The sequence below is a fragment of the Microplitis mediator genome, chromosome 10 (assembly GCF_029852145.1).
Source record: "Microplitis mediator isolate UGA2020A chromosome 10, iyMicMedi2.1, whole genome shotgun sequence".
Classification (NCBI taxonomy): Eukaryota; Metazoa; Arthropoda; class Insecta; order Hymenoptera; family Braconidae; genus Microplitis; species Microplitis mediator.
This window is the reverse complement of record NC_079978.1, coordinates 5,616,929-5,641,750: the sequence shown is the minus strand read 5'-3', so window position 1 is coordinate 5,641,750 and position 24,822 is coordinate 5,616,929. Positions and strand designations below refer to the sequence as shown.

The 24,822-nt window shown below is 35.1% G+C and overlaps 1 protein-coding gene across 8 annotated transcripts in view; it reads right to left on the bottom strand.

Annotated features, from left to right (window-relative positions):
* LOC130676538 (homeobox protein homothorax) overlaps nucleotides 1-24,822 on the bottom strand; it is a 263,375-nt gene that overhangs the window by 175,748 nt on the left and 62,805 nt on the right. For all 8 annotated transcript variants that reach the window (XM_057482847.1, XM_057482842.1, XM_057482844.1 and 5 more), the window contains exon 7: nucleotides 5,912-6,041. In XM_057482847.1, the coding sequence (XP_057338830.1) occupies nucleotides 5,912-6,041 (130 nt within the window). The remainder of the gene's footprint in view (nucleotides 1-5,911; nucleotides 6,042-24,822) is intronic.

The following is a 24,822-nucleotide window of genomic DNA, read 5'->3' as shown; positions in this document are numbered from 1 at the left end:
GGGAAGGGGCCACCAGGCACGAGAGTATAGGAGAAAGGAGGTTGGGTGTGGCACGGCGGTTTTACGGGAGATAGCGAGGGAAAACGGTGTGACAACCCCTCTTTCTCGTCACGGGAAAGTTTCATCACCGACGCGACGCAAACTCATTCTCAACCCACGGGTTTCGAACTTGAACCGAGAACTTTGGCTCTCCTCCTCGTTTATTCCGGATGACTGCACTTTCCTGCTTCCATCGTCGTCGCAACACCCGGGAGATGGATCCCTTTTACTCTTTTTATCTTTCTCTCTCACTAGCTGGCTTGTTCATTCGCCAAAACTCTGCCAGCCTCTTCCCTATTTTACAGTTTTCCTCTTTCATCTCTCTCACACACTCACTCACTCACTCGAATACCCGAAACTCAGAAAATCCTTAAACTCTCTCTGAAAACCCAAACCAAGCCTCCGAAACGTCGCATAGCAATTTCATACTGGCGCAAAGACTCTCTTGAATCTTAACTTTTTATATTCTCTGCGTATCCTAGATATTAATGTCAACTTTTACAGATCACAAATATTTTATTCCCATATTGCACTCTAGCTGTATCGCACTCACACACTTATTAAACCTCGATTAAAATAGTGGAGTTATTTATCGAAACGATTCCACGAAAGCCTGAATTTTTACTTTACTTGTTTCCCATACTACATATCTCGTTAAATAAAATATAACAATAAATTTATAAGTTACGAGTAATAATCAATGACTATTAATAAAATAAGCATGTAAAGTGGTTAAAGTGTTGTAGTTGATAAGATAAGCGGCTCGTGGAAAAAGCCGGGAGAATTAAAAATTCTACCGCTCGAATGATGATGTGCGATGAATCCATAATGGTTTAACGTTGTTATAAACTGAGATTTCTTGTGTCTCAGGGCACTGGAGTGCTCGCAGACGAGGGAAAAGTCGTCAAACACCCTTTGCTTGTGAAAAGGCTGGAGCAGTAGAAGTAGAAGTACCAGAAGCAGAAGCAAAAGCAAAAGCAGCCGCAGAAGAGGCTCAAAATGGATAAAATTCACGGGCCTCTGTCATGGGGCGTAATACCCCAAGGAATGCACGGAAGATAGAAGGATAGTGCTGGTACAAGACTGTGCCGTTATATTCAACTTCGACTTGTATTGGGTACAGTAAAGAACCAAAGGGGTGGCTTTTTGCCTCCACACCAGTAAATGGTGAATCCTTGCGGAAAAGCTCCGAGACTTAGACTTTCGTCGGATGAAATGGTGTTTACGGCGGCACTCCTCCTAACTTAAAGTATGTTTTCTTATTTTTACTCCACACACTACACTAGTGTAAGATATAGAGGACCAGTATACTCAGACTAGTTTGCTACCCTTATCGATTTTATCTAACTAGTTCTTTGTTTCGGCTTCCGAACCTACTGTGCCAGCGCACATAAATATGAAGGAAATAAAAAAAATAAGCTCTGCTAAATTTAGATAAATTTAACGACTCGTTTTTTTCTCATATTATTTTTACGGTCTTTAAAATGCCGTTTGAGAGAACTTTTAAAAGTTTTGTGTTGGTAATAATTTTAAGTTTTGTTTTGCTTTTTTATTTTTCGAGGATTAAGGAATAGAAAAAATATATACATTTTTTTACGAATATTAAGAAATGATGCTTCTGAGAAGACAATCAAAGGAACAAAGTCAAAAAAAACTCTCATTTTCTCTCTCAATCGTTCGATGAGAGCGTGGCCCGGTTATTTATGCATGGACGGGTTAAAAAAATATAAAAGCTCGTTAATATACATACACGCTAGCTGTATAATATATATACTATATGCCACACTAGCGTATAAAATACTAGTGTAGCAGGCATGAGCCATGGCTGAGTGAAGTTTAGGTTATCTTACGTGCCTCAGAACAGCTGTCAATCAGGGATTCTCAACTGGTGTCGTCTTAATTTATATATATTTCAACTTTTTCGGACCGTTAAATCAGACCCGTACATTCAATAGATTTCCCAAATTAACAAATTATTTAAAACAAAAAATTAATTTGCATATTGAGTTTATCTTTGGATTCCACAGTTTCTATTTTATTATTATAATTATAATTATTATTAATGCATAGTAAAAATAAATACGAGCTATAGGTTTGTGGTTGAAGTCTGACGCAAGATGCTACGATGTGGAGTTGTATCATGCGAGCAATATGTGGCCTCGAAAAAGCAGAGGAGAGTATTTTAAAAAACGAAAGTAAAAAAATGATTTAAAAATAAATAAAAAATAATAAGGCGACTCGCGTGATCCAGTTGGCATCAGCAGAAAAATATAAGCAGAAGCGAGTGGAGCTGTGCCGCTAACCTGACCGCGCGCAAACGCTCAGGAAATTTACAGCATGCGATGATCTGAGACCACAATCATTCTGCCCGGTCGGTGCATATTATCTATTTCTTTAAAATGGCGAGTTGTTGTGCTCTGAGCACCGCGAACAGGGGCATTGAGCTTCTATTATTCTAAATTATAATCATCAACTTTTTAAAATGCCTATGCGCGATTAAATACTTTTTTTATAAATAAAAATTACTAGACGATTTAGTACACAAGGCAAATGCCGCTGGTAGTTTTTAAAATTTTTTGGTCCAGTGCTGAATTTGTGTAGACAATGTAGAGTAAAATGAGGACAAGCTTTTTCGGATAAAGTACTAATACAGTATTGAGTTGAATTTAAATGGTTAAACAGCTTTGCTGGCTTGTTTATTTTTTTTTTTTTCGCTCAATTGCGTCTGCAATTGCAGACTAACACGAAGTGTACTTCGATAATGTAGCTATCGATATAGCAGGCATATATATATACGCTTGGATTTGGCAATTGTACGTAATTGCTTCGATATTTCAGGGCCCCGGATTTAATTGATTTTTCGTCGCAGTGCACGAGCGCTCTTGCAACGATACGAAGTGAGTAAAAAATATATAAAAAAAAATTTAACGGAGAAATAAATTGAGAGAATAATCACCCGGATAAATGGGCAATTTTTTTATCACCCACGCACTCTGACATTTATGAGAATAACGATGAAATGTATTTGACGCGTTAAAATAGAAAAAAAAATTGAATAAAATTTATTTATTTATTTATTTATTTATTTATGGTAAAATAATTATTGAGAGAATAATAGAGATGTAGGGTATCAGCGGAAGCTACGTTGTTAACAATCACTTGGGTTGTGATTTTTTTTTGCGGTAATATCAAGTAACGTCATGTTAACAAGAAGCTAATCACCCTCATGAGATAAGAGGGCGTTCGAGACAAATCAATGGACTTCGAGATTCATTGTTCGGTTCAATAATAAGAGAGTTTTGTAGTTAAAGTAAAGTAAAAATTAGTAATAGAATTGATAAAGTATAAATAAATATCTAAATAACGTAATTTTAATTGGCGCAAGAGGTTTAAATATGGAATAAAATTAAAATTAATGAGATCTTGATGGAAATATTTTAATTAAAAAATAAAAAAGAAGAGTCGATTATTATAAATATTTAAAAGATCATAAAATTTATTTTTATGTTCCATTCAAAAGTAACGTACGGTGTATTAACGACCTCGGACTGATAAAAATCAGTGTGTGTGCAGGCATCGAAAATATCCGAGTAAAGATGGCAATAAAAATAAAAATGATTAACAAAAATTAAATAAAAACTCGCGAAAGAGAATAACGTGTGAAAGTTGTCACCAAGAGAATGTGGTCCACGTAGCCACAAAATTACCAATAAAGGGTGCCGGTTGCTTGAGCGTGGCTTGTTCTTACCACGTTTTACGCGCCTCCGTGGCGAAAATGACCCGTGGAAAAAAAAAATGTTAAATAACAAAGTAACGTAAAAAAAATAACAATAATAATAATAATAAAAAAGCAAAGAAAGAGAGCGAGAAAAATGCGGTGATACAAGGTGAGGGAGTTCACGACATCAAGGCCTCATTATACCACAAGAGCGTTCTCTTGGCTGCTCGTCCGCAAGAGCAAGAATGAGGGATCTGAGGGGGCCACGGAGAAGAAGAGGCTGCCGATAACCCAACGATACGAGAGACTCTCGAAACACTGAAAACACGGAATCAGCCTCATTACTTCTATCTTAAACCCTCCCGCCGATTCCAGGAATCCTCGTCCATGATCTTTCGTCTCATTCGTCGGAGCTCCTTCTCACCGTCAGAGCTCTCGGGGACTTAAAACTTGTCGCGTGGGACGAGATTTTCGGCAAGAGTCTTCATGCAAATGTCCTCGAGTGACCTCAACATTTTTTTTTTTCTGTTCTTTAAATAAAATTGTGTTTAGCCCATCAGCATTTGAATTAAGGAAACTCCTAAATAACATTCTGTTGCGTTATTTTACAGCCGGGATATCAAAAATAAGGTTTAAGGACCGGGCAATTTTTCACAAGTGAAACTAAACACGAGCGGGTAAACGGAGACTGACAGATAGTTATCTGGCTGCAAACAGGCCAGTGCGTTAATGAGGGTTTCAGGCGCAAGAGGGAGTGGATCTCATCAAGCTGTGCACGTGTGAGTGTATTTTATACTTTCAACTGTGTATGAGTTTTAACATCGACCTTTACCTTTCGAAGGTAGACTCAAAGCTCGATCTATTGATAGAAAAAAAAGTTTATAAAAATGTGTGCGTGTAATGAAGACTAGCAAATGTTTTAGTCGGACGCAATGACAGGGACCCTATAGTTGATCGCTATCATCAACATCAGGCTAACCTAGGTTATTTAATAAATATGTATATATATAGGCACACACATTTTATGACAAAGTAGGGTATACTTGAGTCCAGACGCTCTGTGTACTAAATAGTCCCGTGATACGCTCGGTTTTTTAAAAAATATATACGAAACGCGAACAAACAACTTGCTCATGGTACACACGCAGATAAGCCGAGTGAATGTGTAGTGAACCCGTCATCGAGGATCTTTAAAAAATATAAATAATAGTATAATTGAGAATTGACGAGTGGATAGCATGCTAAAGCTGGATTTTATCGCGCACGAAGTCGATTTGTAGATCGCGTATTTTTTTAAAACTCCGTGGTACTCAACCTATCGATGTTTCATTAATAAAACTGTTATTATTGCGGTTGTTTAAATTATTAACATTACTATTATTTTTTTTTCCGTCAGACTGGTGTCGCTCATTGATTATTGACGCGGTTTTATCAGTTAACTACGTCACACCATTGAAGATAAAAATTCAAGAGTGTCAGGATGGTCAAGAGAGAAGAGAAAGAACAGACATGACCGAGTCTTAATGAATCTTTATGGGATGGTGTCGTGAACTTGTATTCCCGTCCGGTGACTGACTGAATATAACTCGGGCATCGGACACGTTGTCCAGTGGCGCAATCTCCATCTCGACCGGTACACATTTTTCCGTGCCCACTCAATTATATTTTAATTTTAAAATTTAAATTTTAATCGCCAGAAAAATTAATTAATCAACTTGATAAATAAATAACGTATTGATTTAATAATACCGAGGATTAAAATAATTTGAATATTAATGAATATGTATGAGAATATTATGAATATAATTTATAAAGTACACAGCGTCGACGCCATTGGGATACAGACCGCTCATTAGCCCCGATAGTGGCGCGACTCAGAGTTAAAATGTTTACGTGTAGCATGTCTGGATTTGTAAAATTGTAAGTAAAGGGTGGATACAATCCTTTAATGTCACTTGACGTCGAGTGACTGTCATCAAGTTGTTTGATGAAACAGCTCATTCAAATAATAAAACAATCACTCAATCTTTTACTCCTATCATCACAAGTATTTAATATAAACACTCTCTCATACATCAAATAAATTTAATATATATATAATTAACTTGACAGATGATCCTAATAATAATAATGAACGTGATGATGATTACTTACCAGGATCGGATGAGTCCAAACTAGTGGGTGCCTGTTGACTGAGAGGTCCAGGTGTTCCACCACTTCCTGGACTACGTGCGTCGTCATTGGCGCCCGCGCCGGGATACGAAAGTGACGAGGACGGTGGCCTCTGTAATACAAAATATATACATATAGAATTAACAAGCTTATTCGTCATCACTTGACGAGAGTCAAAGCATCATCATGTCGCACGCGCACGTGATCTGTTCTTTCTGCCTCCATCAGTTTGCTCACTTACTCAGTGAGATATCAATCTTACATTACATGTCTTGGAGATTATTTCAGTACTTTGACTACTCTGTGTATTTATTACAGAAAAAAAAAATAATAATAACGTTGAGGGATTGATGGGAATGATGATTACGATGATTAGGAGCAAACACCATCGCGAACTACATCGTCAAGTGTATCACAGCTCCAAGTAAAGGGGAAAGAGGTTCGCGTGAATGAACAACAATGAGTGACAGCGACTCCCACACATGCATAACCAGCAGTCTGGCTCGTCTTCCCACCGTAAAGTGCCGTTCTCGTGTATTTAACCCGCGATGTCAGCGCCTTAAGCGAAAGGTGTCGCGGTTCTGATGTTAAGTAGTTACAATAGTAGATCTAGTATTTACAATAAGCGTCCGCGGAGACTAGTGGATATTTAATTGAGCACGAGACAGCAGATGAATCAAGTGAAATGAAAATGATGACCGGGAAATGTAAATGAGTCCGATCAAGTTCATCGCGATTGTTTAGCAGGCGAGCTTTGAGATTGAATACTCTGATAGACGTATTATATTGTAATGTATGTATATTTATACACAACATGGATAGATGTAAAAAAATTCGAGTGATAGTCCCAGTGGCCTTGATATCTGCCAACGCGTGGGCTTGAGCTGCTCAAGCATCTATTTACCACCGCGGATCTGAACAACTGACGTCACTTCCTACTAAACGCCTGGATCAACGTTTTTTAAGTGGTCAGGGGGTCCCACTACTACGTGACTTGTGTCGATGCAGTGATAAACGGTTATTTGACGCGTCAACTCAACGCGCACTCGTTTACATTTATATATATGTATATTATATATATATGTGCTGTAACAAATTACAACACAGCTCAGTACATAAATATGTACGCCCGGTTTTGTCTTCCAGTTCTTAATATTTAATATGTGTACATCCAAGTACCTAAAACTCAACTCAACTTAACTCGACTCAACATTTTAGTTTAATTTAAGAGCATATCCTTATTATTTATTATATCGAGAGTGTGTAAGTGTACACAGACGCTTGACTTTTAAAGCTTTCATGATGAGTACCTACACACCGATGAGTACAACACACTCTTGTCCACTCTGCTCAGTATTCAGTACTCTTTAGCCATCATAATCACACTCGACTCTTTATACGTCCATATTATTAAGGCATAATAATTTCATGCCCGTTTAATAGTCACACTCTTAAATCTTGGTTCGACAAATAAAATAAAAGTGAAACCGGATGTCTGGTCCCTTTTAAAATAAATCAGTGCCCGCATTTTGTTTTTTATCACTCACTATCCAAGTAAATGTCAACTCGTATTTATTATCGTGATTGAGATTTGAGGTTAAAAATTTACTGGCGTGATCACCGAAGATATTTAATAATTATATATATACATATATATTTAACGAGACATATAAATCAATGCGTGGGAATTATTCGTGTTAGAAGAATAATAAATTGATTACGAGGATGACTTAAGAGAGAAAGAGTGTTAAGGCGTGCGCCAGCCGTCATCGAACGACGGAAGACAATAAATTACATGGAAGCCCCCAGCTACCACTCTCTGGCTCTGGCTAGTTTGATCGTCGTAAATATAAACAGATATTTACCTACTAATACAACTTTTACATATATTTTTATGAACACACATCCATGTAAACGTGTGAAAGACTTGATTAACTTTTCGCACGTCCACTGAAATATTTTTTTTACTGCGTTAATTAAAAACCTTCTTTACTCCTTACATTTATGAGCCGAGTTATCTCGAGATAGACGGACAATTTATTTGAATTATACTAATCACCAGATATTTTTATTGTCTACAATCTACATACATTAATTTATTAATAAATTTATTTTATATTTATTATAAAACGCTATATGTAATTATGCAATTAGTACAAACGGGATAGTGAGTAGTCAGCGTTGACTGGTTTACGGCCGTGATACGTTAAATCTCAGCAATTAATTTATTGATATATATATATATATATGTATAAGTCGTGCAAAAGATGCTGAGTGAGAATAAATATAGGAAGAAAGAGAAAGAAATAGGCATAAATATATATGATAGAGAAGCAAAGTGACCAGATAATCTAGACATAAGACAGCAGTATAACATTGCCGGTACGATTGCCCACCAAAGTTGCAGTAAATAATATTAAAGTCTATCTACAATTCACAATGAGAGTTTAATATAACTAGAGAGGATAACATTGTTGTATTTATAAGCTCCAGTAAGAGAATACAATCATCACATTGGAGTCTACCGATACAGTCATGAATTTCTCGAGCGATATACAGCATAATCACCGAGCCTACTTCTATACACTACTGTGTAGTAGTGAACCGCGGGCTTCTTCAGGACCATAAATTACAATTTATTGCTGAGGCAGCGCCTCTAGACGGATTATCTTACTGTTATGTCGGCGTGCTGTAATTATATTTAAATTTTCCACGTAATTGAATTCCCTTTTTGGTTATTGTCTGGTTATTACCAATTGTTATTCTATTTATTATTATTATTAATTATTTGAATAAATAAATTGAGCGAGTGATACATTGGACTAGCTCGTTCAAGGTCACTGAAAGCCCCTTCTCTGTTTCATCATCATTATCATCATCATAATATCTAGACTTTGGCTGTATTGTATGTTGCCACGTAGACATGTCCGTGATGCGAAGGACACGTTGAAGAAAGACCGAGAGACAATTAAATAGTGCGGGAGAAATCTACAATTGGATAAATAAAATGAAAGTAAGGGTTTCAATTATTCAAATAATATTAATGTAAAATAAAATTTTGATTGTGATTTCGAATATTACTTGGTCGGTAAGTTCGTCTAAAAGATGTAAGTATACACAAAAAAAAAGTTATTTTGAGTCAAGAAAATATTTTTGAACACAAACGTTTTCGAGAACCAAGTCAAGATTTTCTTGAGTCAAGAGAACTTGTCTTGGTTAAAAAAAATTCGTCTTGGTCGGGGAAGATTTCTACTTTATCTGAGAAAATTTAGGTCTCCAAAAAAATTTTCTTGAATCAAGAATATTTATCTTCAGTCAAAAATTTTTTTTTTCTGTGTATAAAAAACAGCGAGAGGCGAATTACACATAAGAGCGAGACTTAAGCGATCGCGAATAAAAAATAACAGGAGTTTATCATTTAAAATAGTTAAGTTGATTAAAAAATAAGTTATTGAACAAAGTCACTGTAGATAATTAAAATATAGTTGATGGAAAAATTTTTAAGTAAAATTTTAATGAGTATGATGATGAGATCTCGAGGCGGCCTACGCTTTTAAATTCTCAACGGGTGTTTAATGACTAAAAGAGTCGAGTATAAGAGCACATCGATAACTATTTAATGCCATAAAGTAAGAAGGCGAAGAAGATATAAGCCGAGTTGAGTGAATCCAAGGACAAATTTACTGATGAAAGACAGGAGAGCATCTCTATGCCTACGCTTGAGATATACATCTTAACTCTTACCTCAATGATATTTTCTTGAGAACTTGTATTAATATAATATAAGTAATAGCAATATTTATCTATCTGTTTAAGCATAAACATTTGCAATAATTCAGACACTCATATCAGACGCTGAGAAAATATTCAAATTAAAACCTATTTCCATACGTGAGAAACAAGATTTAAATATGTTTATTTATTTATATGTTTTATTATTTTTATAATTATCCTGTACTCAAGAAAAATTATTCACAACGGTAACCTTTTAGTTTTCCTCATCCTGTCTACTCTTCAACGACGTCGCTGTCGGTTGTCGCTTGAATATCGGTATTCGTGGATGTATGCAGCATGTAGGGACACGAGAGGTGTGTAGGGAAATGGATTCCACGACAGACTCGGGAGATAAGTCCCCGTGACGGGTGACAAATGTCAGAGCGATTACGTATATCGGCAGTATACGATTTTACTCTTTTACTTTGGTTCTGGTGGAATCCAGAACCGAGAGCTGAGAATCGAAAGACGCAAGATGGTTGGCTCCTGCGTAAAAGTCTGAGTGATGACGCGAGCAATGCCTCGATTGACGACATTTCCTTATTCTTTACTCAGAATGCTGTATGCTAAATGACAGTCGACATACATACGTGTACCATCTCTGCAGAGATATACATAAATGCACTTTAAACGTTAATAAGACACATATCAATACAAGATATATATCCTTGAAAGAAATTTAAAAAGCTTTGTTCACAACAGAGAAAATATAAAGGTCATAGTTTTCGATGTTTTAAAGACTCGACTCAACTTACTCTGATGGATCTAATCAACATTCCTCCCTAATCACACTGGCTCCAAACCATCACTCTTAGTCTTATATATTCGTATACTACACAAACTCATACTCTCTTACTCTTACTCTCATTTTAGTTTTGTTCCCGTCTTTTATATATATCTATATATATATATATATATATATATATACACTCTTGAGTCTACTTTACTGGCAACTCAGCTCCCGCATTCATTTTAATTTACTCGCACGATAAATTAGACTCTCAAATGATCACGACCCTCAAAACACGCCGCCGACATTGCTTCTTTGCAAGAATTACTACAACTTTTTATGAATAACTTTGACGTAATATATATATTATTCTAGTCACTCTATATAATAGTAGAAAAAAAAATTTATTCTTTTCCATTCCATTCTATTGTCTGGGTCTAGCCTGATATGAAATTTTTAGTGAAAAATTTAAAAATGATTTAAAATAGACATGCATATGTTTAGCACTCAGAGCTGATATGAAGAGAAAAGGGATCGTACGATTGGCGATAACCGAACGCTGAGAGAAGGCGAGCGTTAACGCATTGGATGACCACTCATATCCCGCGATGATGGCCACGGTGGCGACGACGTTCTCGGCTAATTGCTTTCCCGTGTTGCTTTTGCTCCCAAGGGATAAGACTGGTGCACCGGTTCACCTCTCTATATATATATATGTTCGATGACATCCTGGCTATATCACCCTAGTATAACACATGCATGTAAAACTCAAAGCACACCCGTTCCTTATTTTGTATAGATATATAATGTGTATATATATATACGACAAATAAATATTTATTCTATAAAAATATAACTTTAATGAGGCTTTGTACTTTTATTTCAATTTTTTTTTTTGCTCTACAAACACTTGTGTCAACGGTAAATGATGTGATGAAGGTAATGTATAAAATGTTTATAAAAATAAAACGAACAGGAGTAGAGACTTGGTATATATATATATATATATATACACTTAAACTTAACTTAACTTAACTCGTGTATTAGTAACACAATGAACGCGGAAAAATAACGCTGACAATTTAGCCTGACCGCGCACACACGGCTCGCGTTCTTATCGCGAGCTGCAATCGCATTAGCGAACAGTGACGCCCAGTCCAGGCTTTCATTAGTGAAAAGTAATATAATATAATCGAGAAACGAGTTTTTTGACGTTGTATTATACAGAGAGTCAAGTTTACCGAGTCACCGGCAAGAATTAGGTCTCTTATATTTTTAAAGTCACACACCAACATTTAAAATACTTTAAATTTTATATTTTTTGTAACAAAAAATTCGACGAAATTTTTTAACCCCCATAACTTTTTTATAAATTTCATTCCACGGCGCTGATTGACGATGAGCACCACTGGGAACCCAGACGATGTTTTATATTTTTTATATTCGTGCATACGAGAACTTTGAGCCCAGATTACAGAAACTAAAAATTTTTTCCTCGATCTTTTATTCCTTAAAATGATGAAAATATTCGACGGACGTGACCTCGTGTGTCTAGATGTCACTGGTGATTGACAAAACCACTCGGGTAGGAATGAAAAAATAAATAAATAAAAAACATTCCGAGCATCTCGACAAATATATTTATGAAATCCTGCGGCCATAAAACGCATCCATATTTAATACTCAGATGACGAAACCTCCACAGATGCAAATTGTTATGAAAGCTTAGTCGTGTGCCTATTTTCCCTCATGTGTTTCATACACTCGACTTTTTATTTTATTTCATAAATATTTCGTGCTTTTTTTTTTTGTGTATTTTATTCGAAAAGTTTTTTCTCGCGCTCGCTATCCGGGGACACGCCATCAGCAATATTGGCTGCTCGACTCGCATCGGCTTTCCAACACCACGAATCCCACATGTGATAAAAAATATATATGCCCACGTGGCCAAGAATATTCGGGATGAAAGTGTCTCGCGTCTCTTCTCAACACAACACAACACCGCAGCTCTTGGTGCCAGCAAAAGCTCAAGGGATCGAGTGTGAAGCGAATTCTCTGTCATTTTTAGGCCACGGTATTTCACATGGGGAATCCTTCACTCCAGATAAAAATATATATACACATATATTTAAACTCTATTCGTCATGTCAAAAATAACAAAATAATCTGTTATTTAGCTCAGAAATTTTTTAAAAATCACTCATTGTAACTTATTCAACTTCTGACAAATAACTCATCATTATCATCATCATTACAGATATATTTATATCCCAAACATCATTTGTATAAAGAGAAAGAATTTAAGTATCAGAATACCTAAATGTATTTTTTTATGTTATTATTTTGACTACTCGACGATATAAATTTAATTCTTTGTTTTTTTTACATTTAATTTTTTTATACTGAGTAAAAAAGCCGACTCGCTTGCCTCCTGTCCATGCGTCTGTCATTCCTGACACGCAACACTCGCACGCCACGTCGTTATTACACTCCCTGCGGGTCGGTGGGCCAGCCATTTTTTCCATCTTACTTTCTCTCAGGTATTTTTCACTCTTATTTTTATCCAAACTACAGAGCATATTAAATATACAATACAATAGTCGAAACTTTACAAACGTACATAGCACACCGCGGCTCGAAAATCCCGCTTTCAAAGCCGAGGATCGACAAGCACAGCGAAGCCTTGAATTTCTGAAACGGTCTTCTCATTAGTGCTCGCACTCCTTCGGCGTTTCCTTTACACGCGCGGCTAACCCACGTAACTGTTGGTTCGCGAACTCAAAATCTTGTTAGCAAATAAATTTAGTAATGAGTAACTTCATAATGTATATAAATATAATATGAGTGAGCGAGTGGAAGAATCAGCAGATCGGCCACGTGAGTGTATCAATGCTGCGTGAATATCGCTCGTAAAACCCACAGCTCGTTTCATAGTTTACTCGAGGTTCAGTTAAAGTCACACATGGGGTCATTGAATAGCTCCACTATCAAACGACACTAAACTACAAGACTTCAGTTAAATAATTTTTTAAAAATTAAAAAAAAATTTTCATTCGAAAAATTGATTTCTGTCTCAATTGATATCCGTCATGTAAACATTTATTTTAAACAAAATATTTATCACGTTATTGTTATTATGACATTTGACTTTTTGTATTCCATTACTTTGTCGCGCTATGCCATTATACTGTCCACAGAACGATCGTTATCCAATATAATTATCGTATTAAAAAAACATTAACGTTGGGCTTTAATTAAAAACAATTTCTAACAACGTTTAAAATTAAATCAATTATTATTTATTATTGTTATTAGTTTCTTTTTTTTTTCTAACCTAATGGTAATTGTGGAAATAACGCCGGGTTTTACGTGTTACAAACGTTTGTGTACAATTAATTTGCTTAACACAATTTATATCGATCGCCTACACGCGAGCCAAGAGTCTAGTTTCCTAGTGTTTGTACACACTCAGCGTAATTGTAAAAAAATAAAATATAAAAAATATATAGGTGCGGCTTGATCAGAGTCACGTCTGTTCTACAAAGATTGCAGTGATCCTGAGAATGTAACAAGAAAAATCGTGACGCTCGATAGGTCATACAAAGAAATTATCGAATGCAAGGAGGAGAATGTGTTTGCCGGGTAACCAAGTGGCTAATAGACACACATTTTCCATATTTTAACTTTTACAATAATAATAATATTAAATACTATTATTATTAGTATATATTGTTACAAAAAAAATTAATTCCAGTCAATGTATTGTAGAAAAAAAAAATGTAAGTAGTACAGTAGGACGTCATAGTCGTGAACCTCAACAGAGAGCGAATAATCGAGATGGAATTGGGGGACGCTCGTACGCATTAGACGGTTGGGCGGATGCGTCGAGTAATGTACTTCCGGTTATTGAACGCCGTCTGAAGGCTGATGGTTGCTGCTGAATTGCCGTATACATCAGTTACCACCTGGACCACATTTATATTTTTCACTTCATTTGTATTCCCAACTTTTGAATATTCAACTTTTTTTTTTAAATTTTTCTATTTAGTATTTAATATTTAATCGACGTCAATACTATTATGTAAAGAGTTACTCGCGGAGAGAGAATAATGAATGCATGATGACATTGAAAAGTACGTTTGCGGGTTTTAATCTTAATAATACATCTATCATACACGGCGCTCCCTGATGAATACTCATACGCTTGTTCGCAAACTTGTATCGGCTAAATGACGCTTACGTTCGATGTCTAACTGTTTAACAACACGCACCTCAGCTTTAATTGTTTATAATAAGACTATTGTAGATATAGTAGCAGATAGTTAAAAAAAAATATGAATAAATAAAAAAAGATCCAACTAAGATTTCTTTTTAAGGCTCCACGGATGTTTTAATTGTGATAATAAATATTAAACGGTTGGAAAAATTGTAATAAAGATTTTGGAGATATGAATATAAGGTAGTGTTTGAGAATTAAAATTATTAAACAATCGTAGGTGACTCAGGCGTTGCCGAAATGAGTAGAGTACTCGTATTTGTCTGTTATGTCGAGTAGTATACTGTAGTGGTTCAATTTATTACAGTGTCAGAGCATGACGGTCGCGTTCGCTTATGTAATGACATCATACAGCCGTAAGTGTATATATATATATATATATACATATTCAATATATGTATAGTATATTTGTACTAGAGTATTTATTAATTTGTGTTATAATTTATATGTATATTTATAAAGATAGGGTATTGCGGAAATACTTGTTTCCTTTTAATTTTGACAATAAAGTATATATTTTATTTTTTGTAAGTATTAATTTGGAGCTAAAGCCTCTCTTTGTTAAACCATCGGTTCGCCGGTGTATTGGGTATCTTATGAAAAAAAAAAAAATGTGTATTTATTATTTACTAATATATGTATTTTTACAAGAGGGCGCGAAGAATTAAGGCGGGAGGCGGTACATATGCGTTCCGACTTGTTGGTTTTTTGCGCCAAATGACACGCTGGAGGTTGGCCATCGGTCATTACGTGAACCATTCTTTAGAACACTATTTTTTTTCGACAGTTATTTTTTTAAATTTTCGTTTTTCTGCTGTGTTTGCATTTCTATTAATACTGTAATAGCTGGCATCCGGTTAAACAAACCAAAGTGGGGAATTAATTTTTCCCATACTGATTTCCGTAAATGGTTTTCTCATACACAGACCCATTGTAATTTATTACATTGTTAACATTAGAAACAAAGACTCAAGTTAATTGAATAATTTAATCATTTAATCATTTAAAAAATTTCATTAAGTGGGGTTCAATTAATTTATTTAAAAAACTGTTTTATTATGGAAAAAATTTTAAGTAAAAATGTTGATAATTAGCATAAAAATAAACTAATATAATGAATACGTTAAATAAATTAAAGCAAACGAGAAATGAGACGGACATTAAGTCCGGTTGAGTAGAGTAAAAACCGCGGCCTCACAACGAGTACAAATAAAACACAAAACGAGCTTACACACTAGAGGGCTATTATTATTGTAATTGCCGCGCGTGTAAAACCGTGTGGAAAATAAGCCTAATGTGACGTCGGGGGCGTACAAGTGGACGGCTCAAGATCCTGTGACTCTTTTATTTGCTAAACTTCATACATTTGTGCTCGTACTTGTGTCCGTATCTAAATGTATCTCTATGCAGTATGAGATCATCTCGAAACGACTGCCTCCTTTTAAATAAACATTAAACGAAATTATCGTTAGGCGAGTGTGTAGAAGGCTTTAGACTCTGAACTTTACGCACTCAACAGTACTTGTATAATATTGACACACGGAAAACCGCGAGTATGACCGAGTCATTAGAAGCGCAAAAGCCAAAGCTTGTTTGTTTAACGAGCGATGCAAATTAACGTGATTTCTACTTTATTTTTATTTATCTACATGAGGCAACATATATATTTTACTTTTATACAAATATCTTATACCTTAACATTTCCATTTTTACGTCTATTAATTATATTTGTTAATATATGTGTATATAAATATATAGTTAATGCCAGTGTTTTTGCTCAGTTAAACAGCTGTCACAAAAAACTCAACTCGATGATTAAAAAAAAAAAAAAAACACGGTTGCCTAACGAACCATCAAGTATTTCACTAAGAATTCCAGTTATACGCTTGCACGGAATTAACCTCCGTTTTCTTATAATATATATATATTTTTTTATCACTTATCTACTTACTTAAAACGTGTACTACTTGTACAAAGTCTATCTCATCGTGAAATATTTTTTTTTAGAGACATTTTTAAAATAAAACGTGTAATTGCTGTTTATGTCTTATTTAACTTTAATAAAAATTAATAATTAAAGGTAATTTTAATCATCCGAGGATCTTTATGTTATGTGCTGTATAAAACTCGAGTTTATCGAGTGCAATGTACGGACATAGGAGGTATAAATATAGTTGCAGGATAATCCATTAACAAAACATAACACGTCGTATATTAATACGAGTGATAATAAAAAATACTTGAGCACAATAATAAAAAAGTTGGCGCCTGGTTTTATGATATATTTACTTATTAAATCATCATGCGTATCTCAACAATTTGTAATTAGATAATTATTTTTCAGGCATTGTAAATATATTTGTCGCGATCGTATTTTTGAATTAAAATTTCTAGAAAATGTTTCAATTCAAAGTTTCGAGAACAGAGTTAATGATAATGATAAGAAAAAAAAAAGCTGGAAAGTCTGAAGTAATAAAGGACTCGGACAGCACGTGCAGGAGTTCTAGCACCTGTCTCAACGTTGTATAAACGTTTACGGCACGTTATAAAATGAATTTGATGTGCGATTAGCATGAGGTCGTTTGGTTCCATCACCAGAACTTTTAAACTTCAAGTAGCTTTTTTATTTATTGTCTACATATATGAGGCCGTCTAGGCATCTATTTGAATATTATATAAAATGTTAAAACATTTTTCTTATTAAAAACACTATTAAATTATCATACAAGTGATTTATTGTAGATTAAAATATACATGAGGCGAGAAGAGAGAAAACAGGAAAAATAAAAAACGATTGAGGAAATATAAATTGAATTTTTTTTCTCATTAAATAAATGAATGCTGTTAGACTTCCGTAGTGAAGTAAGCAGTAGTTTTTAATTTTAAACGAAAAAGGTAAAAATAAAGGCAGGGTGGGCTAACTATAATTAAAGATTCATCAAGATAATTAACCCTCCCTCCTTAGTTCCTCTCTACTCTACTGGGTCGTAATTCGGTATTTTACTCCTATCCACAGTCGAGTACTTTTCGAGGTTTCAAATCAGCAGCGAGGTGTTAACAGAATGAGCCTATCTGATGTAAATCAACAAAGAAAAAACGTAAGTTAAATAAGACAGGAAGTCGGTGCCGATAATTCTCGCGTCTCGACAAACTGACCTGGATGACAGATAATAATATATTTATGTATTTATATTATTACTTAATATTTAACATTTAAAAGTGTAAGTTAAACAACAAAAAAAATAATAAAAAAAATAAAAGGCACGTGGTTATAAATATAAAAGAGTTTAATGTTGCGTTCATCAACCTTGAAGGATTAATGACTTTTTAATGAATACTATTCACCTGTCGGATCTTATCTAATCGGTTTGCGTGGCTAATCGAGTCCTGAAAAGGCTTCGACGCTTCGATTTCCAAACCTTTTATTAAAAAAAAAGTCCTAAATATTTTTATTAATAGCTTTTTTGTTTCACCCATTAGTTATTATTTATTATTTTAAATTTGAAATAAAAATATATTTCCATAAATAAAATAAATGTTTTTTGAACGAGTTCGTGGACCGACCTTGTGTATATAATACTGTTTTACTCATGTCGTGTGCCACGACTTTATGTCCCTCTACTCAACATCGCCGAGCGTCACGCGATAATAACAGGTCTCTACTACAACAGCAACAACTATCACGACTGCTTTTCTGGTGTATGTATGCCCGTCTCACTGGGGATGGACGCAAAAACCCGAACACGACTGGACCACAAATGAAACTCAACATGATGAACAGGAGAAGAAATGAAATCTTTGGTTGTATAACTATACTCTTGGGGGTGTTGCCGAGTAGTTTGTCCAAAATTGCAACGTTTTCAGGTCCGTTGATAGCTCTCATCCCTCTATGATTTTTTTTCGACTCTCCTGACACACAGAGTTTTATTTTTTGCCTTAAACGTGTTCCTTATAGTCGACATGTGTTTGAGTATGTACTTTTTCTAAGACTTTTTTATGAAAATAGCTGAGGTTTTAAAAATAGAGGCTAATTAAATTTTTTTAATTGGGGATTTTCTAGTAGGAGTTTATTTTTTATAATTGGAGTGAACTTGGAATAAGTATGAAGTGAAATTAAAATGTAATGTGAAACCATTTGAAGACATTGAGTTTAAAGCGACATCGAAATTCGTTCCAGGAAGTCTAGTATTTTGAATTCTATAACTTAACCAGTGCCCTGTTATGTGTTTTTTTGAGTCTAATGTGCGAAGGAAGCGTAACCGGAGACGTTTTAACTGACGGACTGCTCGTGTAGAGAGGAATCTTTTGAGTTGTTTCTTATTTTTTTTTTTTTTTTTCTTTTTTTTTTACTGAAATTAGACGGCAGAAAAATATTAAAGATCGGGCAACGTGTTGAAGTCATCGGAGTATCGGCATGTGGGGTCCACTTATGGGGTAAAAATCCTAGGCTTTCTTCTATTATAAGTACCTAGAAATTTTCGAAGCATGTGTTCGTCATGTAGCTCCATGTGCTGGAAAAATGTGACGCTTAGCGAATAGTAAAATTAAAAAGTTAAATCTCAGCGGGCTACCAATTTAAACTAAACATTTTCTCAGGACACCAATATAGCGATAAATAAAAGTATAAAAGTAATGGTGGACAATAAAATAATAAAATATAAAATTGTACGGGACAAGAGAAGAGCTTTTGGATTTAACGCTCGTAACATGTCGAAGAGCAATGCGACGACGAGTGTAAAGGCTGTAAAAGTCACATAAAGATCCGCTATTTTGACAATTTCTCCAGTAGTTTTAGTTTACTGCATACAGTAGTACGGACACGCGAAGAAAGTCAAAGACAGAAAGAGAGAAAAATCTTAAAGAAGAACACTCACGATAAACTTTACGACTCATTAATTCCTACTCGTTCATATATTAAGTAAAAACTTCCAAGTGTTGTTTCAAATACTTGAGGCTTTTTTTAGCCTAATAAGCATTGTAACTAATAAATTCCACTCACTTCCTTTTCCTCAATTAAATTAATTTTTGTGATGCATTAGTTTTATTTATTTATTAAAATTTAATATCATTGTTGTTACTATCTTTATATTTTTAAGCAAATTACACTACAGCGCTCCGAAAAAAGGATCGATAAAAACAGGCGAGTCATTGTGCGTGACAAGCGGATGGGAAAACACGTTGTTGGCTATCGGGCAAACAGATCACCCGACATTTTCAACAGTGTTTCAATGCATGTTACCAGAATTCAGGAAGACCCAAGAAATTGTCCGGAGCTCATTCCACACACATACATATATACATATATTCCTTGTTCCTGAACACTAGGCGACTCATTTGAGGGGTAGGTTAGACCTCTAGTTGTAGAGCTATAGAGTCTACTCAAAGTGTCGTTGGGGTTCTAAAGTGCAAGTCACGACAAGTAATTGTTGAACCCATGAGTTTGTAGTATGTAGTATGTAGAGGACATACAGTTAGTGTTATATATATTTGAGGATATTGTAAAGTTCTAGACTCATGGTTATGACTAAAAAAATTCAATTTTGTACGCAAAAATAGTTTTGATGAATAACTTTTTTATCAACAATAAAACTCTATCGTTATATACAGAAAATTTAAGAGTCTTGAGAGAGGTAAATATTTAATGACACATAATTTGTCTTTTATGTGTACGGTTATCTTTTGTTGGTTATGTTTGAACACACAGGGATGAGGGCTCTTGAGTCGTATCGGTAAAAGTTGGTAGGTTGTAAAGAAGGAAGTAAAAAAAATAAAAACTAGGTTGACAAATGCGTGTATCGAGAGGTTCGTAGCTTTGAGGAATTACCTGAGCCGGAAAAACTGAGGTGAATCAATTTAAACGGCAATGCGGGACTTTACTCACAATCGTTCCCCACTTATTTATTTTATTTTATTTTTTTTTTTTGTGTTTTCAGATGGATAAAAGGCGCAAAGGGCCCAGTAGATCCCGAAGGCTGAATTTGCGAGGAAAGCAGCTGAAGATTTTAAAACTCCCTAAGTCTCGAGTCTACAGGGAGAAACTTTCAGAGATTCTCAGTCTGTAGTCTGTTTTTTTTTATATATATAAATATACCAGCACATTCAATGAAAATAATTGCTGTATAGTAGTGGAATTTAAAATGCGTGAAGAAATTCAAAATGCTTGAGAAAATAAATAAAATAATTCAGAGTCAAATGGGACGAATAAATGGTCAAGGCTTAACAGTGGCAAATTTTATCGAGTCGATCTTTACTGACTCTAACTTAATATATTAAAAGTGAAAGACATGAGGGAGATTCAACCCAGTTGTCTGATGCTCGCTTGTGGGTCCATGAGCGTATGAATATAAGATTGCCTGACATGATTATTCATACACTGTAATACTTATCCGAGGGTGATGGCTGGTTGACAGCCGCTGAGACCACACTAACGCAATTCAAGTCCATGTGCCTCACAGCATCTTTACGACACAAGTCTGAGTGTACGATAATGCTTTTAGGGCTGCAGTAAGGCAAGCAGTCCTTGGCACCATACCACCCAAACAAAATTTCCCCAGGTTAACTTTCGGCTTCCTTCCCTCTTCGGAATCTTTCCACCTTCTACAACTACCACTACTTCTTATACCCTTCCAGCCCTTTTTCTCATTCATTTCTCTACATTAACTGTAATTAATAACCACCACGGAATACTAAATATGTAAATTCTCCTCGAAAATTAACTTAAAGACAGTTATTATTATAATAACTTGGTTAATTATTATTTAAACTCAGTAAGTCTGTTGATTGAATTTTAATTTTGAATTTAAAATACTAAAATAGTTTTGAATATCTAATAAATTTTTGAAAATTGAATAAGTCAACGTCAGAATTGATTAATTTCGGAGATTGATAACCATTTTATGTATCCCGACAGCTAGAAAGTGTATCAAAGGGGACGTTGTGGACAGTAATAATAGTGTAAGAGGGTAAGATGCGCCATCGGAAGTTTTGGCGCAATGCAATAGCCTGTAATCAACTGGGCATTATTACATCGATAATGAAATTTGATGATATTGTTCATTTCACTGCTGTACATATTCTTCTGTGTACTTATATACGCATTTATACATAAATGTACGTGTATAAAAGCCGTGGAAACCCCATGGGGATCTGGCAACAATGTTACACAGTATGCCATTGTCAAAAAATCAAACCGCGTTGGTTACATTATTATTACACTCTCAAAAAAACCCACAACCGTTACATGGTACACGCGGCCACCGCACGAATTAAGCACTCTTATGGCGTAGCTGGATGGTTGGTTGTGTATTTGAAGCGTGCCTGACATTTAATCCGAGTTATAGAGCTCGCACATGCGTGAGGTACCTTCGTTTTACAAGCGCAATAATAATGCAGCATAAAAAATTCGATGTGAACAGAAAATAAAAAAAAAAGAAGTTACTAACCCGCAAATAATTCAACTGCATAACTCATCCATCATAAATCATCACACGTCAATTTCGCTGGCGCTCGTCACACATTCCATCGTCTCATCATACACATTTTGTATAATATTAAATCCAAATACCGGAGAATTTCATTCAACCCGACTCAGCTCTATTCAATTTTGCTTTATTTGATTTAATTCAATAGCTTTATTTAAAAAAAAAAAAAATGTAAAATAAAAAAAAGTGCCGAGGGATAATCTGGGATGAATGTTTATTGATCTAAAATCGAAGAGACGGGAAAATGTAATGGCCGAGATAAGAAGAGCTTCCGCGAAGAGCAACACGGATATAAAAGTTTAAATTTGTGTACCTAACGTTTGTTTTCACATTGCGTGCATAGCTAAGATCACACAGAGAACACCATACGGCCTTTATACTACACTATACTCTGTACTATACTATATATCGCTCGCGAACGAGTTCTACTTCTTGATCACTGGAATCCAAATTTTATTATGCCACAAATTTAACATTCTCATTTTATGTTCACGCATTAAAAGATAAATTATTTACCGCGAATACGCGACGTGTGTGGCCACTGGGTATTAAACCACTTGATGTTTAATATAAAACATCTAAATGCAACAAAATATCAATAATTGTAACTGAAATTGTAAATGAAAATATTTTTGTTATTATAAAAAATCAAAGTATGTGGACAATAAAATCGTGAGAACTTAAGATGCATGTAATTTAGCAGCACTAAAAATGAGAATAAAATAAAATAAAAAGAATAAAAGAAGACTTGGCAATAATTATTATTCATATCACGTGTCATTGTCTCACTCAATCTTTGTCCATCTCACGACGATGCTCGCTCGTTGGCCTGTTTACTAAATGCCCAGCTTCAATGTCCTGAAGCACGCTTTCGCATCACTGACACGCGATTCACGTCCACCTTGTGCGCGTATATTCGTTATACATATATTAAAAACCAAGTTATGAATAACGCAACAATAAAAAATAAAAAATAATAATAATAAATAAGCAAAATACTTAGGAATAAATTGATCCACGTACGCACAGAGTAATGAATCACATGCTCGATGAAATTGCAACAAAATTAATGTAAACGAGACATTTATCGTTGTGTTCTCTCGTATTAAATGTGAGATTTTCTTGCTTATAAAAAGTCTATTGTACTTTTAAGTACGTGAAATGTATATTTATGTGCAATAGAGCCTAGTAAAAAGGACACCTGTGTAAGACTATTCTTATTCTAAGCTACGGGTTATTAATAATGATGATGATGATGATGATTGCTGTGATGATGATGATGATAAATTGATAATGAACAAGTATAAAACCATTTACGTCATTCTATTGCTGTCTCACTTTCTTCTCTCAAGTACCCACGTCACATTGAGAAAATTAATTGCCCTGCACTTTTGTTGCGCCGGATTTAGAATCAAATATATGTAGTGTACAACAACAAGAGAGACTATACATCAAAAACCACAATAAGTAACTAAGTCATAACATCTTGACTTCTTGATTTACCCTCTCGTGCACGCAATAATATATAAACCCATCGAAATTATTTTATTATTTTAATTTCTTATGAGATATATATTTATACATGTAACAATATATTTGCACTGGGCTCGGTGTTTGATGTAAAATATTGTCTCTGAAAACATCGTTAACGCGGATGACTGTCGATCATGTTATATGGGGCAGGAACTGATGTGACGCAGTAGTCAGATCCTGCTGTGTGCTCGGTTACTCCTGCTGACGGTTACAATACCCGTGTTTTTATAGGCCAGTGTTGGCTGGTATTGTTGCTTCATTTATAGGGTCCTGCGAGAAAAGATGCGGCAATAGAGAACAGAGCAATGGGGAACTTAAGCAGCGCCCTTTTTTATCGCTTGCTCGTTTTATTCGATTGGCTAGAACTTTTAATCTGGTATTGGAATACGACCGGTGTTGGTTTCCACACTTTTGAGGCGTAAATTCGTAGCTGTAACTGCTTATCCTGCACAATTTGTACTTTTGTGTGGTTATTTGGGCTCGAGTTAACTCCCAACTTTTGTTTAATTTTTCGTCTATGATACGGATAATGTGCGAGACATAATACGCAGAATAAAGAAATAAATTTGTATGCTCTTTGCTGTACACGGGGTATGTATGTGCTGTGTGACTTGCGTTGGGTATGAATAAAAATTTAAGGGATTCTGATGAAAAGTGTGTTGATTGACGCATTCAGAGTGGATCTGTCGCATCAGTCACCCATCTGGCACTCGGCTGGTCCATCCATGCGTACCCTGTTACAGTCGGCTCCATTTGACTACTGACAATGAGTCCAATATGTTGAGGGGCTGAGCATCACCAGACACAGGGACGCAGACACACAAAGTTAAGTGAGAAGAGAATAGTATAGATATAGATGCTTGTGGGTGACGCCAAGGGAAATGAATCGAGGGACCGGTACATCAGCGGCAAGCGATCCTGTATTTTACGATCCTCGCCGAAAATACAAAAAAAATTTACTAGCAAACCCCTGACGATCTTAGTCGATCGTTAAATGTTTTTGACCAGCTATTTCCCCATTACGCTCGCTGAGGACGAGAATCAGTATAAATTTAATTTTAAACTCTAGCTAAATATAAATTGACAAGTGGTAAAGAGA